The following is a 15,986-nucleotide window of genomic DNA, read 5'->3' on the forward strand; positions in this document are numbered from 1 at the left end:
GCCCCGCTCCCGTCCCTCCCCCTCTTGTCCTCCGGCCCGGCCGGGGCCGCGCCCGGTGCGCGGGCGCGGCGGCGGGTCGTGTGTTGTGGGATGTCTGTGGGGGCCCGAGTGTGGCGTTTGTGCTGGTCTCTCTGTTTGTTTGATTATTTGTCACGCCGCCTTTCGGTTTCATTTAAATATCGGCGATTGAAGGGCTTCCTAATGAGCCCTCCTGGCAAAAGAAAGTCGCCGCGCGCGTGACGCATCCTGGACGTCGCGCTCGCGTTTCAAAGCCGGCTACGACCATGGCGTCCCTGCCCTCTCTCCCGTCGCCCTGCACGGCAAGGCGCTCCCTTTTCCCAGCCAAGATCAACCACCGCGACAAGCCAAGATCGACCACCTCGCCAATCAACAGCGGCAAGAGCCACAGCGGCATCAAGAAGCAGCCTCGCCGCCGCGACATCACTAGCTTCGAGATCGACTTCTCACGCACCCTCGGCACCGGCTCGTTTGGCTCTTGCTTTGGCGTAAAGGGCGATGAGCGCGTCGCCATCAAGGTGCTCGGAGGGGAATCCGGGCGGCGCGAGTGCTTCTTCTACGACCGGCTCGACCACAAGGGCGTGATCAGTGTCTACGCGCACGGCTCAACCTGCGCCGGGACATACGCGATTGCCATGGAGCGGTGCCTCGGTGGTGAGCTCTTCGATCGCGTCTCATACTTCCCGCTGCCGGACGAGCAGACCGTCCGCCGCATCTTTTGCGAGCTTCTCGACGCGGTGGAGCACTGCCACAGCCGCGGCGTCGCGCACCGCGACATAAAGCTGGAGAACATCCTTTTCGCCGACACCTCCGGCGGCCCAATCCGGCTCATCGACTTTGGGCTCGCGCACCAGTACCCGCCCGCGCAGGGCGGAGGCTACGACCGCTCCATGCCGCTCCGCGACCGCGTCGGCTCCAAGAGCTACACCGCCCCAGAAGTGCTCGACGGGCTCGGATACGACGGCTTCGCCGCCGACATGTGGTCCTGTGGGGTGGTCCTCTTCACCCTGCTGACGGGCACCTTCCCCCACCCCGACGAGCCGCCCGCCAACCTCGACTTGCGCCTCGTGCGGTCCGGCCTGGACCTCCCCGCAGCCGTCGTCGGCCTCCTCGACTCCCTCTTTGAGGCGGACCCGGCGCGCCGACCCAGTGCCGGCGAAGCGCGGCGCCACGCCTGGTGCGCCGGCGCATCGGCGGGCGGCGCCCGGCGCTGCGGCGCATCATGCACCGGCAAGGACGACTGGTGCGTCTACTACCGCGGGGCGGAGGTTGCGGAGCGGCGCGATCCGAGCGACGCGAGCGACGCGCTCACGGAGCCATCGGGCTTCAGCGCGACGCACCTGGATGATATGCTGGAGGCGGACGCGCGTGATTGGGAAGCGGTTGCAGAGAACACCGAGCTGGACGCGTACCTCGATTCTCTCGCGGCGCCGATCTGGTCCAGTGGATCGGCAGCTACCCCCTCGCCGCCGCCCATGGCATCGTCGGCGACCCCCTCTCTGACTCTGTTTGACTGCTTGCGGCGCCGCCTGGGTGGGAGAGGCGTGTGAGGCTTGGAAAGAGTGCAGAATGTTATTGTTGTTAGTTTAGATGTTTACTATTCGCGACGACTGCTTTTTGAGCAGCCTCCTGTGTCAACGCGACTGTTCGTGGTGTGATCTGGCTTAATAAATAAATGTGGTATGTACCAGACATCTCCTGGAGAGATAAAAAAAAGAAAAGAAAGAAAACAGACAACCCAAGGGAGGGATGGGGAGGACAGCACGCCGCCACCACACAGGGATTTTAAGGAGAGGTGTGTGGTGCGCTATCCGTCGCCCACCCTAGGGAGTCTGCCTCTTCCTATCTCTCTTCGCAGTCTCTCGCCGATTCTCGCTGCAACCTTCATGCCACCTCGCGGTCGTCCCACCCTCGTCGTTCTCTCCCTTGTCACTTCCTCCTCTGACGCGTTGTTCTCTTCTGCCTCGTCCTGCGACGCCGCCACCTGCCGGTCCCTTGTTCTCGCGGCTTCTTTCGCCTGTCGGCGCAACTCCGTCCTCCTCGCGGCGTATCCTGGCCCCTCGAGTCTATCGAGCTCCCCTCGCGCAAGGACAACATTTCTGACTCCCACTCCGATCATTTGCCTACAGGTCATGTTGTTGCTCAGGTCCACTCTCTCTTCGAACACTCGTGCCTCTACGGATGATGCCGGCGCTGGGTTCCCCTTCGGATGGATCGTGACATCTGACAACTGGATTTCCACTGGTTCGTCCTCCTCGGAGTCATCTTCCCCGTCCTCCTTCCGCTCGGCTCTTCGCTCGGTACGTTCGGTGTGGCTCACCCTCCATGCCGTGAACAGGCGCTTTATCCACCCTATATTCTTCTCTCGTTCCTCTGCCCGTGCCTTGGTCTTGTCGTTGTTTCGCACCCATGTCTGTATGGCAATCGAGGCTGCCTTCCCCACTACCTGTAGTTCACTCGTCACCTCTCCCGCGAGCTCCCTTCTCTTTCTTTCGGGTATGGAGTCCGTGAGTGCGGGTAGCGTGCAGGCAATCACGGGCGCTATTTTGTCGTACTCTTCTTCGGCGAGCGCCCCAAATCTAGACCCTTTCGCCTTTAAGGAGGAGAGATAGACAACACCCGTGGGCGGAAAATTCTTTTATCAGGAAGCCTGCTTCACCTTGTAGGCTACACCCGCGCTCAGTTCCGAGCCTAGCGACACATGACTTCGCTCGTGGCCACGCTCGACGACGCCGTCCGCGCCGTCGTGGTGCGGCGGCTGCGGCGGTTGGACCAGTGGTCCGTCATTAAGCTCGTCCTCGGTCTTCTCGGCGCGGCGCGTGCCTATCGGCGGCTGCGGCAGATCATGCGGACGACCGGCCTGCGCCGCTGGGCCTTTACGACCGCCATGCCGCTGCTCAAGCAGCTTCCGCCGGTGAGGAAGGAGCTTGAGGAGGGCCAGGCAAAGGTGAGGGCCGACTTGGAGGGCGTGCTGTTCCGCGACCTCACTGCACCGCGGCTCGAGCTGCCCGCCAAGGGCACGCCGCAGGCGGAGCTGCTGCAGCTGATGGAGAAGCGGCACGAGCTGGACCGCAAGTACTGGGAGGACGGCACCATCACGGGCGCCGTCTACCACGGCGAGCGGGAGCACATGGACTTTGTGGGCAAGGTGTACGGCCAGTTTGCCTTCTTCAACCCACTGCACGCCTCGCTCCACCCGGCGACCCGCCAGATGGACGCAGAGGTGGTGGCGATGGTGCTGCGCATGTGCGCCGCCGCCGCCGCCGCCGCCGCCGCCGCCGCCCCGCCCCACGGGTCGCGTCGAGTCATGGGCGGAGGTGCTCTGCAGGTACCGTGGCCCGGCTGGCTCGTGCGGCGCCTTTACGACCGGAGGGACCGAGTCGATCCTCATGGCGAGAGATAGCCGAGAGATAGCCTTCACGACGGGAGGGACCGAGTCGATCCTCATGGCGACGAGACGACGCGCCGCGGCGGGAGGCCGAGAGGGTCGCGCGTCGGTGACGCGTCGGTGACGCGCCCCGCAGGCGATGAAGACGTACCGCGACTGGGGCAGCGCCACTCGCGGTGTGCGCGAGCCGAACATTGTGATTCCGCTGACGGCTCACGCCGCCTTTGACAAGGCCTGAGACGAGCCCTCGGCTTCGAGACCCGTCCATGGAGTGCGCCAAACTCGCCGCCTGCTGCCTGCCCCAGGCGGGCCACTACTTCGGAATCGAGGTCCGGCACGCGCGCTGCACCTTCCCGGAGCAGGCCGTCTCGCCCTCGCGCGCGACGAGAGGGCGGCGCATCTCTCTCCGGAACCTCCGAGAGACCCTTGCCGGAACCCTCCTCCCGCAGGCCGTCGACGTGGCGCATGTCCGCTCTCTCATCGACTCCAACACCGTCGCCCTCGTCGGCTCGGCGCCGCAGTTTGCCACCGGCACCATCGACCCGATCGAGGCGCGCCCACCCAACCTCGCGCCCGCTGTCGCACGCCCGCCGTCGGTAATCTCACTATACCTCGGGGAATCTCACTAGGAGCTCGCCGAGCTCGCCGAGGTGCGCGTGCCCGGCTTGCACCTTCTCGGAGCCTTCTCGGAGCCTTCTCGGAGCCTCTCGGAGCCGTACCATAGGCGCGCGGGATCGGCCTGCACGTCGACTGCTGCCTCGGGGGGTTTGTGGTTCCCTTCATGGCGGCCGCGGGCTCGCCGCCGCCGCACGGCTTCGATTTTACGGTGCGTCACTGCAATCTCGTGCGACCCGAGGTCACGCGAGATCAAGCGAGATCTCTCCAGGTCACGCGAGGTCGCCCGAGACTCAGGTGCGCGGCGTCACCACGATCTCGTGCGATCCCCACAAGTACGGGTTCGCGCCAAAGGGGGCGTCGGTGCTCATGTTCCGGAGCAAGGAGCTGCGCCACCACATGTACACTTTTGCCACCGAGTGGACTGGCGCGACGCCCTCCGCCCCTCTCCCTCGGCCTGCCCCTCGCCTCTCGCCCCTCGCCGCCGCCCCTCGCGCCCTCTCGCCCTCGTGCCCAGCCACCGGGCACCGGCACCGAGGCTCAGCGCCGCTCGACGCTGCCGCGCCCCTCCCAGGCGGCATCTACGCCACGCCGACGATGCTGGGCTCGCGGCCCGGCGGCGTGGTCGCGGCGACTTGGGCGGCGATGATGCGCTACGGCGAGGCTGGGTACGTCGAGCCGACGGCTACACGGACATGTCCATGACACGTCCCTGACACATGCTCCATAGGCGAGGCTGGGTACGTCGAGTCGACGGCGCAGATCGTCGGCGCGACGCGCCGCATCGCGGAGGCGATCCCGACGGTCGGCGGCTCGACTCTGTCCAGGACACGTCCATGACATGTCCGAGGCACGTCCACAGGCGATCCCGACGATCGGCGGGCTCGAGTTGGTTGGCCGCGCGGACGCGTGCGTCGTCGCGTTCGGTGCGAAGCAGGGCTCGGGCCTCAATTGCTACAGCGTCGCCGATTGCCTCAAGGAGATTGGCGGCTGGGAGCTCGCGACGCTGCAAAACCCGGCCGCCGTCCACCTCGCCGTCACGCTGCCGACCGCAAAGAACGCGACGCGGTTCGTCGACGAGCTGCGGGCGGCTGTCGCCACGGCTTGCGCCCTCTCCCGCCCCCTCCCCGCAGCAACCCAATCGCCGCTTTGCCCGAGGCCCACGGCTTGTCCACTTTTCGCCGGCAGGTGCGATCGGAGCCGGAAAAGTACAAGGGCGGCTCGGCGGGCCTGTATGGCATGGCCTCCAGCCTTCCGACGAGTTTCATCGAGGAGACGGCGAAGGTGTACCTCGACACAATGACCGCTTGTCCAGAGTCGCACAAGTGAGGCGCCGCCGACGGTGCGATTTCAACAGCGTGCGAGGCGTGATGGAAGGAGGTCGCACATATTTTGCGCGAACTTAACTCTGCACACTTCTGTCCTCTCTCTCTCGATCCTCGGTCTCTGCTCTCTTGCAAACACATGTTTTCTCATGTGTCATGACGTGTCTCTTTACGTCAGTACGGCTTTAGTCTGTAGTCACTCTCACACCTCACACGCCTCAGAGAGCTCGCTCAGTCGGCAGACCCCGCGCCACGCCGCAGGTGTCGTCACGCAACTCGCAAGTGGAAGTGCGAAGTGGTCACGCAGTCCTGAAATCACATAGTGTCGTGCGAGTGTCGGTCTCAGTGTGTCCTGGCTCGCACGATACAGCTTTTACAGAGGGCGCAACCACACACACTCGATCGGCGCGCGCCGTCCGCCGAAAAGAGCGAGGCTTGTGCGAAGCTGTGAGTGTCCCGTGGCGGCGCTTTCCGACTTACCCACTTCACGCCGTTCACCCGAGCGCCTCCACCTCCTCCGTCATCAGCTTTGCTCGGCGCAGGGCGTGGATCGCATCGGGCGTCCTCGCCGCTGCCTTGTGTGCCAGCGCCGCCTTCTTCTCCGCGACGATGGCCACCTGCAGCCTCGCGACGAGCGCCTCGGGCGCGAGCGCGCTCTCCTCGGCCAGGAGGACCGCCCTGCGCGTCTCGAGCGCCTCGATTCGCACCTCGGCGCCCTCCGCCTCCTCCTGCGACTGTGCCGAGGCGAGGCCAACCTCCCAGTCGAGCACTCGCTGCGAGACGATGGTGCGCGCGTACGCCTCGGCCGCGTCAATAGGGTCGTCCGGCGTCGCCGCCGGCGGCGCAGGACCCGCCGACGACGACGGCCCGCCCGCATCGGCCGCCGCCGCCGTTGGGTGCGGATACTGCGACAGGAGGGCCTCCGCCGCCGCCTGGAGCGCTTTGCCACGCTGAAGCCAGAGCATCGCCATCTCGGTCTCGCCGCTCTGGGTTGCATGAACCGCCGCCGTCTCGTACTCCCGTGCGCGCTCCGACAGCTTGTCCGTGGGCCGGGCCTTGCCCTGATGCGCCTGCGGCTTGGCCTGAGGCGCCTGCTGTGGCTGCCTCGAAGGCAGCGGCGCAGCCTGCTGCGGCTTCCTCTTGGGTGCGGGCGCCGGAGCCCCGCCCAGCACCGACTTGAGGACGGAGGCGATCTCCTTGTCGCTCACCTTCTCGCCCGTGCCCTCGAGATCGAAAGCCTCGAAGTCTAGCTCGGCGTCGGCGGGAGAGGACTTGTTGCGAGGCATATGTGTATGCCGTGAATGACCTGGCGCGACGCCTCGCTTCGCCCGAGATCGTCGCGGCGTGTGAGCGCCCTCCCAGGCCGCCTGCTGGTCTCGAGCGCGGCTGGCGCACGCCTCGGCCTCCGCCGCACCCCACCCGCCTGCGCTGTCTCGCCGGGGGCGGCGGCCACGGAAGAAAGCGTCGCGAGGCTCGACGTGGTGTCGCTCGCAGCTGCTCTCGCCGACGGTGATCCTGGCTGCCCAAGCAAGTTGAGCCGACCGGCGCTATAGATTGTAAACATCGACGTGGAATATTCGCCATAAGCAGGAGCGGCGGTAGAGCGTGAGGGCCCAACAGGAGAATCGAGCTTTTTGGGTTGGGTTGTTAGGTTGGGTTGGGTTGTTCCGCGTAAGGTTGGGTCGTCGGCGCGAAGGGTGAGGTCTCGACCGCCGCCGCTCACGCCAGCGGACGGCCACTGCCGGTGTTTTTGGCTTCGCCACCGTCCAAGGCGTGCGCCATGCGCTCGCCGGCATCGAGCGAGCACGCCTGTCCGACGAGCGGCTTGCTGTGCGGACGCCTTCTTGTGGCTCTCGTCGAGAGCGTTTTGCGACCCGGCGGGTGGGAGAATGTGTGTCGTCTGATGTGTCACTGTGTGCGTCATATCAGTCTTGATAACAAGTACGGTCGACCCGTCAAAGCGATACACTCGTTCCTATCACATAACAAGAAATTTGGTGAATTCCACATGCATCGCTGTCAGTGTGTAGACGAGATCTCAAAGCCGTAGCTGCTGCTGCCGGCGTGGGCGAGCGCAGCTCGCCAGACGGTCGCGTGCCGCAGCGGTCGTCACGCTCAGTGATGCCTGTGGCGGTGTACCGCATGTCATGGGAGAGGAGCATCTTTGCGACGAGCCCGCTGCCTATCGCAAGGAGGGGCAAAGGAGGCGTTGTCGACGGAGAGCGTGCCGTCGACCGCTTGGCGTTGCGGCACTCCAGCGTAGCCTATGTACGAGCAAGCACACGAAAATGGCCCCTCTCCAGACCCACCCAGAAGCTTTGCACACCCACCTTCGGGCACAGCACTCGACGCCAAAGTTGTCGCTGCTCTCCGGCGCTCGTGAGGATACCCATCACTGAGCCGACGATGCTAATGGGTAGCCCCAGGGTGGCGCCCACCCCCATACCCTCAGGCACTTGCCTACGCCCTGGCCGCGCATGCCGCGCACGCGCGCGCACGCCCGCGCACGCCGCACACGCGCGCGCACGCCCGCGCACGCCGCGCGCACGCCGCGCACGCGCGCGCACGCGCACGTGCACGTGCGCGCACGCGGCACTACGCGGCACTACGCAGCACTACGCGGCACTACGCAGCACTACGCGCACGCGCGGGCGCCCGCCGCGCGTTGACGCGAGCTCTCGGTGAACGCTCCGAGTTCTTCGGGTTAGGGTTAGGGTTAGCAGGGTTAGGGATAGGGTTAGGGTTAGGGGTAGGGTTAGGGGTAGGGTTAGGGGTAGGGGTAGCTTGTTGTCGTCGCACCGATAAGACAGAGACACGGGCAGCAGACGCGACCCAATCGACGCACCCTGAGGGAGGGTGTAGAGAGGATGTAGAGTGTAGAGCGCTGTAGAGCTGTAGAGATGTAGAGCGCTCTGGAGCGCTGTAGAGCTCTACATCCGCCGCGGGACGATGTGAGTCCGATGTAGAGCGATGTGATGTAGAGCGATGTAGAGGCGCTCTACAACGTGAAATCTCTACAACAAACTCTACATCATAAGCGGCGAACGAGGCACGGTCGCTCTCCGACATGAGGCGCGTTGCACTTGCCAGTGCTGCCCTGGCCTTCTGTCTGCCCGCCCAATGGGTGGCAGGTGCCTCTGCTGCTGTGGCATGCCTCACGGCTGCGACTGGCCGGCGCCTCGGCACGTCAGCTCGGCTCGGCGTAGCGATCGTGGCCAGCGCAACTCGCTTGGACTCAACGCTCAGCCAGGAGCTCCCGCACGCACTGGCGCGAGGCATGGCGTATGCAACGCGTCTGAATGCTCGCCTCGCCTCGCGCAAATGCGGCCGTCCTCGCAGCCGACAGTCCACCGCCTGCTAAAGAAGCACAGCGACGAATGCGGCACCGGCGACGCATGGCAGGCTGGTGATGACGCAGTTGTAGGGTGTTGTGTGCCGTCAGAGTGACTCTCTGTGTGTCAGGGATAGTCAGGGCCGTCCATCAGAGCTCCAGTAAGCTCGGAGACACCCCATTAGCGCGGCTCGACCTCTTTGAGTCACTGCCTTCCCGGCGGTTTGGCTGTAGAGCCTCTACAACCAACTCTACAGCAAAATCGCGCTCTACATCGCTCTACATCGGACTCACATCGTCCCGCGGCGGATGTAGAGCTCTACAGCTCTACAGCGCTCTCCAGCGCTCTCCAGCGCTCTACAGCTCTACAGCTCTACAGCGCTCTACACTCTACATCCTCTACACACCCTCCCTCAGGACGCACCAGAGCATGGTTGGGCGTGTGAGCCGCCACATCTTGGACCGTGAGGCGAGTATTTGCAACCGGGGAGCTCGCCGCCACCCCTACACCGCCGCCGCCGCCCTCCCGAGGCGAGGGCAGGTTCGGGAGGGCGGCGGCGGTGACGATGGTCGCCTCGCGTTTGAACTCGTCCGACGACGACACCAGAAGGAAAAGCTCACCATAGAGTTGCACTCGTCCGACGACACCAGAAAGAAAAGCGCGGTAGAGTTGCAAAAAACACAAAAAGCACAAAGCGCGGTAGAGTTGCAAAAAACACAAAAAGCACAAACTGCGTTGAAGTGCGATGGGCTCATCCGGGATCGAACCGGAGACCTTTAGATCTTCGGTCTAACGCTCTCCCAACTGAGCTATGAACCCTGAAACTCATGATGTGCTCACCACGGCGCCGCCTCATAACTCATGGCGTGAGGCGCCGGGTGTGAGGGAGGGAGGGAGGGTGGGAGGGTGGGAGGGTGTGGGGGCAAGGAGTTGTGTGTGTGTGTGTGTGTGTGTGTGTGTGTGTGTGTGTGTGTGTGTGTGTGTGTGTGTGTGTGTGTGTGTGTGTGTGTGTGTGTGTGTGTGTGTGTTTTGTGTTTTGTTTGTTTGAGAGAGAGATTTTTATTAACCAAAAAGAAATCACTTTACCTTTGTTTGTGTGTGTGTGACATTATATGTTAGATTTTTTTTTCAGTAAGCTATAAGTTCGTACATTTGGGGATAGACTGCACGTCTCGCGCGCGCGTGAACAGGGCTCCAGAACCAAATTACGTGTGAGTGTTAGAGTTCTGGTTTTATTGGTTTTAGGTATGTTGTTGGCAAACCAAGACAGGTTTTATTGGTGGCTTGGTTTCTTTTGACTGTGGGGCAATTTCAAAGTATGTGAAGGCCACAAAAGCGGGAAGAAGATTTCTTGTTGGTCTTCAAAAATCTCTCTCTCTCAAAAGCGGCTTCGTGGAAACGAAGAAAGAAAGAAATCGAGACAAATGCTCGCCTGCGCCCGCTACGAGCTGCGGCTCGCCGCTCTTCCGCCCGATGCCCTGATCGCGATCGCCGCCGGCGCCATGCGGGACAGCCCCGCTGCAAACAGGAGGGCCGAGGCGCTCCTCGCGCACCACAGCCCTCCGCCCGCCGTCGCGACCGACGTCCTCGCGGACCCAGACCTTGCGCCGTGCGTGCTCGAGAAGACGGGCCTGCGCCACGCGGCCGTGTGCAAGCGGTGGTCCCTGATCTGCGCGCCGCGCGGTGCCTTCGCGCGGCTGGTGGAGACCGCTGGCGATGCCTCCTCGGAGCTGCGCGCCGCTGCGCTCGGAGAGCTCAAGCGGCTGTCGGGAGAGGAGGCCGGCAGCAGGCGGGTGGACGCGCTCGTCGGTCTCTTGCAGGTTGGAGACGAGGACGAGAAGGTGGACGTCGCGGCAACGCTCCTTCTTCTTTCCGAGGACGGTGAGAGCAGCGTGGCGATCGCTGCGGCCGGCGGAGTTGAGGTCCTCGTGTCGCTGGCTCGCGACGGGAGTGAGGCGCAGAAGGAGCGTGCGGCGGGGGCGCTGGCGAACCTCGCTGTCAACGACGACAACAAGGAGGCGATTGCTGCGGCCGGCGGCATCGAGGTCCTCGTGTCACTGGCTCGGGACGGGACTGAGGGGCAGAAGGAGGAAGCGGCGGGGGCGCTGTGCAACCTCTCTATGAACGACGACAACAAGGCGGCGATTGTTGCGGCTAGTGGCATCGATGTCCTCGTGTCACTGGCTCGGGACGGGATAGAGGGGCAGAAGGCGTGTGCGGCGGGGGCGCTGAGGATTCTCGCTGGCAACGACGAACACCGCGTGGCGATCGCGGCGGCTGGCGGTATTGATGTCCTTATCGCGCTGGCTCGCGACGGGACGGAGGCGCAGAAGGGGGAAGCGGCGGGAGCGCTGAGGAACCTCGCTATGAACGACGACAACAGCGTGGCGATCGCAGCGGCCGGCGGCATCGAGGTCCTTATCGCGCTGGCTCGCGATGGGACTGAGAGGCAGAAGGGTGGTGCCGCGGTGGCGCTCGGCAACATGATTGAGGTAGCGTCTGGCACGCACGAGGGTGTCGTCGAGGCTGGCGGTGTGGCGGTCCTCTCCTTTCTCACGCAGGAGGCAGGCGCCTCGGATCTCTGCAAACTCGTTGCTGCCATTGCGCTTGTGCACTTGGCTTGCACCCGCGCCGACCTCGCGGCTGACGACACTTGCCTCTCGCTGCTCCTCTCGCGGCTGGACCAGCCCGAGGAAGGTGGCTGGCGCAGAGACAGCATCAACGCCCTCCTTCGTCTCGCAACCTCCTCGTCTGCGTGCGCTGAGCAGTGGCACCGGGTCGGCGGCGTTGCGGCGCTGCAGGCGCTCGCTCGAGAGACGGCGGAGGAGGGGGTGGAGAGGCAGGCGGAGAGGTGCGACGAGGCGCTGGCCAGCCTCGGCGTGAGGAGGGTGCGCAGGCGGACGGCCGCGTGAGCCCCAACGGAGCCGCATGAGCTGTCTTTTGAGAGATCGAGTGGAGTCTTTCGTTGTTTAGAGTAGAAGAAAGGTGAAGGCGAAAGTCGCTTCCTGGTCCGGGGGGACGGGGAGCACTTGGAGTGCAGTCAGCAACCGCACATGCTGGCACATCCAGGGCCGGGGAAGCTAAGAAGCGCACAAAAAATGACGAACCTTGGAGCACTTGGAGGATGGAGGTTGGAGGATGGAGCGCAGTTGGCAACCTCACATCTACCTATCGCGAAATAGTTAGAGGCTGCGCAGGCCGTCCCGTTTGCATGTTTGCATAAAAAACGCCCCGCGCCGGCTGCGCGCGCCCCGGGCCCGGGGCTCTCCCCGCAAACCCCAATATGTCTCTCACACACTCTCACTCTCACGTCACTCGTCACACGTCTCACGTGCCGCAATATGTGTCACACAGGGCGGCTTCTGCCACTTCTCGATCGGCTTCACTTTCTACGCACACCCACCGGGGAAGGGGCGCTTGGGAGAGCCCAACGGAGCCGCATGAGCTGTCTTTTGAGAGATCGAGTCTTTCGTTGTTTAGAAAGAAAGAGGAAAGTCCTCCCTTCTCTCCAATTTCAACTAGATGTTTCGTTTCCTCGCAGGAGTCGCGTGTTAGTGCCAGTGCGCGCCCACTCCCTTTGCTGCCACTCATAAAATCGATAAATCGTTGGGTCGCTTCAGTTCACGAAGTCCCCCCGTGGGCCGACCCTCCGATTTTATGAGAAGAGAACAACGGGAGTGGTGCGCGCCAGGGCCTGTGCCTATTTTCTTGTTCCCGCACTTTCTTCTTTTTTGCGTGCCAGCGGCAGCGGCTGGCGAGACAGTGGCGGTGGAGCGGTGGAGCGGCACGACCTGGCGAGAGCTCTTGAGCAGTTGGAGTGGCCACGCCGCGTGTTTTATTCTTTTTTTGGTGGGTAGCACGATTACTGAGGCGGACGCGACTCAAGGCGTCGATTTCCTTTTTTCGCTTCGCCTTTTTCTTGCGGGCACCGCGCAAGCTCCCGCTCCCCCGCGTTGAAGCGTGAATGCGTAAGTACCTTTGAACCTCTGTGTTAGTGCCAGTGCGCGCCAGTTGCAGTTCGGGGGGCACTTGGAGTGCAGTTAGTTGGCAACCGCACACCCAGGGCCGGGGATTTGGGGGCTTTCTTTGTTTAAATTCTTTGTTATTGTTTTCGCGCAACGAGACGTGACAAGCGCTGCGCTGGCGCAGGCAACAGATAAGCCTCTCTCAGGATCTCAGACACCCCTCTCAGGATCACAGCACCGGCGGGGGGGCGCCTCAGGATCAAGCACCCACGGCAGGGTCTGTGGGGATCAGCAGACGTGCAATAAGGATCACGTGCGCCGAAATTGGTGCAATCACGTGCGCTGGACCGGGTCGCTCATGCGCGTCCTGTCGCTCATGCGCTTGTCGCTGGGAGGTGGCGCCGGGTTGGCCATCGGCGCCGCTCGCGCGCTCGGCGCCGCCGAGGATGGCAGTCGTGACGGCGGCCGCAGTATTCGGCGTAGACCGCGCGCGCAGCGCGCTCCGTGTTTGCCTTGAGGAGCGCAGCGACGAGTCCGTAAGGAGCGGCCCCAGCTTGCTGGGTGCGGCGCCGCCGCGCGCCGTATCGAGACTCTGTCGGGGCAGGTTAAAATAGCGCAGCAGGCTCCCCGGGCCGTCCGCGCACAGACCACAAAACCCTCATGATCCTTATTGCACCCGTTCGGCGCTCATGATCCTTATTGCACCCGATCCGGCGCTCATGATCCTTCTTGCGCCCACTTCCGGCCGCTGATCTGTATTGCACCTATTTTGGCGCTCTGATCTCGAGTGCCACCCTTGCAGCCCTGTGATCTTGACAGCACCCCTCTCAGGCCTATGATCCTCAGCGCGCGCCCCCTCAAGGTCTGCTGATCCCCACAGACCCTGCCGTGGGTGCTTGATCCTGAGGCGCCCCCCCGCCGGTGCTGTGATCCTGAGAGGGGTGTCTGTGATCCTGAGCCGCCCCTGCCCCCGCAGGCAAAGCACTTGTGGAGCACTTGGAGTGCACTCGGTAACCTCACATCCAGGGCCGGGGAGCTAAGAGAAGCGTACCCAGCGGGCCGGATGATCGGCATCGGGCTACGGGCTAGAGAGCCCTGACCCCTAGGGGGGTGCGCGTTCGCAGGTCACTTCAAGGCTGTGACGTGAGATTCCTGGAGAGATCTTTGAGAGGGCCCCTGCCCACCTACAAAAGCCTACCCCCCCCCCCCCCCTCTCACAGTGAGCAATGCATGCTGTACCTCGCTGCATGGGGCGAGCACTTTTTCGTTTTTGCTTTCCGGCTTTGGGCAAAACACACACAGCCCCGGCCTGAGAGAACAGACAAAACCACGACGGTCACGAAAAAAGAATTCAATCATGAGCCGGTTGCCGCACCTTCACAAACGCACAACCCCGGGCCCGAAATCGCACCTTCACGCTTCAGAAAAATAGAGCGAGAAAAAGTCCTCTGTCGCGTCGGCCGAGCGCACGCACGTCCCCGCGATCCCGCTCGAAGCCTCAACGACCCTTTGCTCCTCAATCAGCAGCAGCCATGGAGACCAAGCCCGACCCCGAGTACGTCTTTGGCGGCAGCAAGGACGACAAGGTCAATCTCTGCGAGTACGTTGCCTTGAACCACTCGCTCCTCGGCATGTTCTTCCAAAAAAAGGGCAGCGACCCCGCCGCCTAGCCGCGCACGCTCCTCCGCGCACGGCAGTCCACCTCTTGCTCGCACGCAGGCAAGCCGGTGCGGGACCGCGCTGCGCTCTTCGGCTTCACGACGACGGCGGCCATTGCGACGGGCATGCTGACGGCAGAGTACGTGGGCGTCGACGACTGGAAGAGCCAGATGGCCAGCCTCGGACTCACCATCCTCATCGTGACGCCCGCCACCTTCATGTTCAAGTGCGCCCAGGGCTTCCTGTCAGACATGAAGTGCCTGCTCGAGGCGCGCGCCGCGCTCGGACCCGCCACGCACCCTCCAGCCTGCCCACCCACCGCCCGGCGCCGAATGAGAACATACACAACTTTTCCTCGCCCGCCGCCAGATGGTAACCGTCTTCTTCATGACCGCCACCGTCTACTGGGCCGCCACGAGGCCCAAGGCCGCCGACGCCGGTTTCCAGGCGGTCTACGGCCTGATAGCCAGCTGGGTGGTTGAGGCGCCCTCGCACATCTTCAAGTACCTCTACTGCGCCACCTTTTGCCCGTGCTGCGTGCCAAAGAAGAGCAAGCTCAACACGGTGGACGACATTGCGCGCGAGTATGAGGGCGGCGCCCCAGAGCTGCACGTCAACATTGAGCGATGAGCCCTCTCCCCGCCCGACTTGTGTGCGCGCGGCGGCGAGGGCCGCCGCCGCAGCGCGTCTGGCGGACATCAACTTAGCTACTCTCAGCGCCTCTCCTCCTACTCAACCGTGTGGTCTCTTCCCGAGCTGGCAACTTCCGTGCCCCAATCCACGCCGCACGTGCCTCCCGGCCGCGGCGCTCGGGCGGTGTGTGCGCCGTTCCGCGCGCCGCGATGGGCGGCGTGGCCTCTCTCGGTCTCGCCCTCCAGCAGTGGGTGCGTCGTGCGTGCGGACTGCGGTGCGACGCGCACATCTCTCGCCCGCATCGCGTGATTCTCGCGAGCCCGTCAATTTATGTACCACTGTCTTGTGTCCGTCAGTCGTATCGTGCCGTTCAACTTATTATATCAGCGCAACACCACGCGCCGCGCACATGCGGCCTGACGCCTGTGTGTTGTGAGAGTCCGGCTTCACGCGGGAGCGGTCGGGACAGCACAGTGCCGTCAGCGCACCCACCCCTCTCGCCACCGGCCCGGGTTCCCCGCTCTTGCAACACCGCCGCAACACCCACAGCGCGCGCACGCCCACCGACAACAGTACAGTCACATGCGGTCTCCGACGACCCGCGCCTCGCCCGTACCACAGCCGCGCCGCCCTCCCGCCGGGGCCAACTCCAAAAAGCCCCTTTGAACGCACCTCCAAAAGCTCTGTCCTCTCTCCTCACGCGGCCGCCTGTGCCGGCGGCAGCTCCTCGCCGCCGCCACCGCCGCTCCCGCCGCCGCCGCCCCCTCCGGCGTCCTCGCCCGCGTCGTCCGCCGTCTCAAGCTTCCGCTTCCACGAGGCGTTGACAAACTCATCGTAGTCGACCGACTTTGAAAAGGGCCGCTCGCCGAGCACGCGGATCAGGTCGTCCGAGCCGATCACCTCCTTCTCGAGCAGCGACTCGGCCAGGGCGGTGAGCTTGTCGCGGTGCTCGGTGAGCAGCGACACGGCGCGCTCGTAGGACGCGTCGATGATCTTGGAGACGCTCCTCGTGAGATAACGACGGCCCGTCATCGTGCGGCCGGTCTCAAAA

The 15,986-nt window shown here is 63.9% G+C and overlaps 5 protein-coding genes across 5 annotated transcripts; 3 read left to right on the forward strand and 2 right to left on the reverse strand.

Annotated features, from left to right (window-relative positions):
* The first annotated feature begins 264 nt into the window (after window positions 1–264).
* Window positions 265–1,722, forward strand: EMIHUDRAFT_445941 (hypothetical protein). Its single transcript, XM_005765135.1, has one exon. It carries the CDS (start codon window positions 285–287, stop codon window positions 1,566–1,568), a length of 1,284 nt encoding a protein of 427 aa, XP_005765192.1. The 5' UTR covers window positions 265–284; the 3' UTR covers window positions 1,569–1,722.
* A 997-nt stretch (window positions 1,723–2,719) lies between these two features.
* Window positions 2,720–5,350, forward strand: EMIHUDRAFT_316847 (hypothetical protein; the record flags this gene model as incomplete). The annotated part of the gene is made up of 11 exons (XM_005765136.1): window positions 2,720–3,253; window positions 3,347–3,397; window positions 3,543–3,602; window positions 3,712–3,735; window positions 3,856–4,002; window positions 4,131–4,232; window positions 4,319–4,440; window positions 4,596–4,693; window positions 4,752–4,825; window positions 4,884–5,114; window positions 5,210–5,350. 11 exons carry the CDS (start codon window positions 2,720–2,722, stop codon window positions 5,348–5,350), a joined length of 1,584 nt encoding a protein of 527 aa, XP_005765193.1.
* Window positions 5,351–5,840: 490 nt separating this feature from the next.
* EMIHUDRAFT_247281 (hypothetical protein) lies at window positions 5,841–6,632 on the reverse strand (the record flags this gene model as incomplete). Its single annotated transcript, XM_005765137.1, has 1 exon — window positions 5,841–6,632. The coding sequence occupies one exon, from the start codon at window positions 6,630–6,632 to the stop codon at window positions 5,841–5,843; it is 792 nt and encodes a 263-aa protein (XP_005765194.1).
* Window positions 6,633–11,153: 4,521 nt separating this feature from the next.
* EMIHUDRAFT_371233 (hypothetical protein) lies at window positions 11,154–11,593 on the forward strand (the record flags this gene model as incomplete). Its single annotated transcript, XM_005765138.1, has 1 exon — window positions 11,154–11,593. The coding sequence occupies exon 1, from the start codon at window positions 11,162–11,164 to the stop codon at window positions 11,588–11,590; it is 429 nt and encodes a 142-aa protein (XP_005765195.1). The 5' UTR covers window positions 11,154–11,161.
* A 3,697-nt stretch (window positions 11,594–15,290) lies between these two features.
* On the reverse strand, window positions 15,291–15,946 carry EMIHUDRAFT_445942 (hypothetical protein; the record flags this gene model as incomplete). The annotated part of the gene is made up of 2 exons (XM_005765139.1): window positions 15,291–15,574; window positions 15,602–15,946. A coding segment is annotated over one exon (315 nt), but the record flags the coding sequence as incomplete, so codon positions are not given.
* Between the last annotated feature and the right edge of the window lie 40 nt (window positions 15,947–15,986).

This window comes from Emiliania huxleyi (assembly GCF_000372725.1).
Source record: "Emiliania huxleyi CCMP1516 unplaced genomic scaffold EMIHUscaffold_565, whole genome shotgun sequence".
NCBI lineage: Eukaryota > Haptophyta > Isochrysidales > Noelaerhabdaceae > Emiliania > Emiliania huxleyi.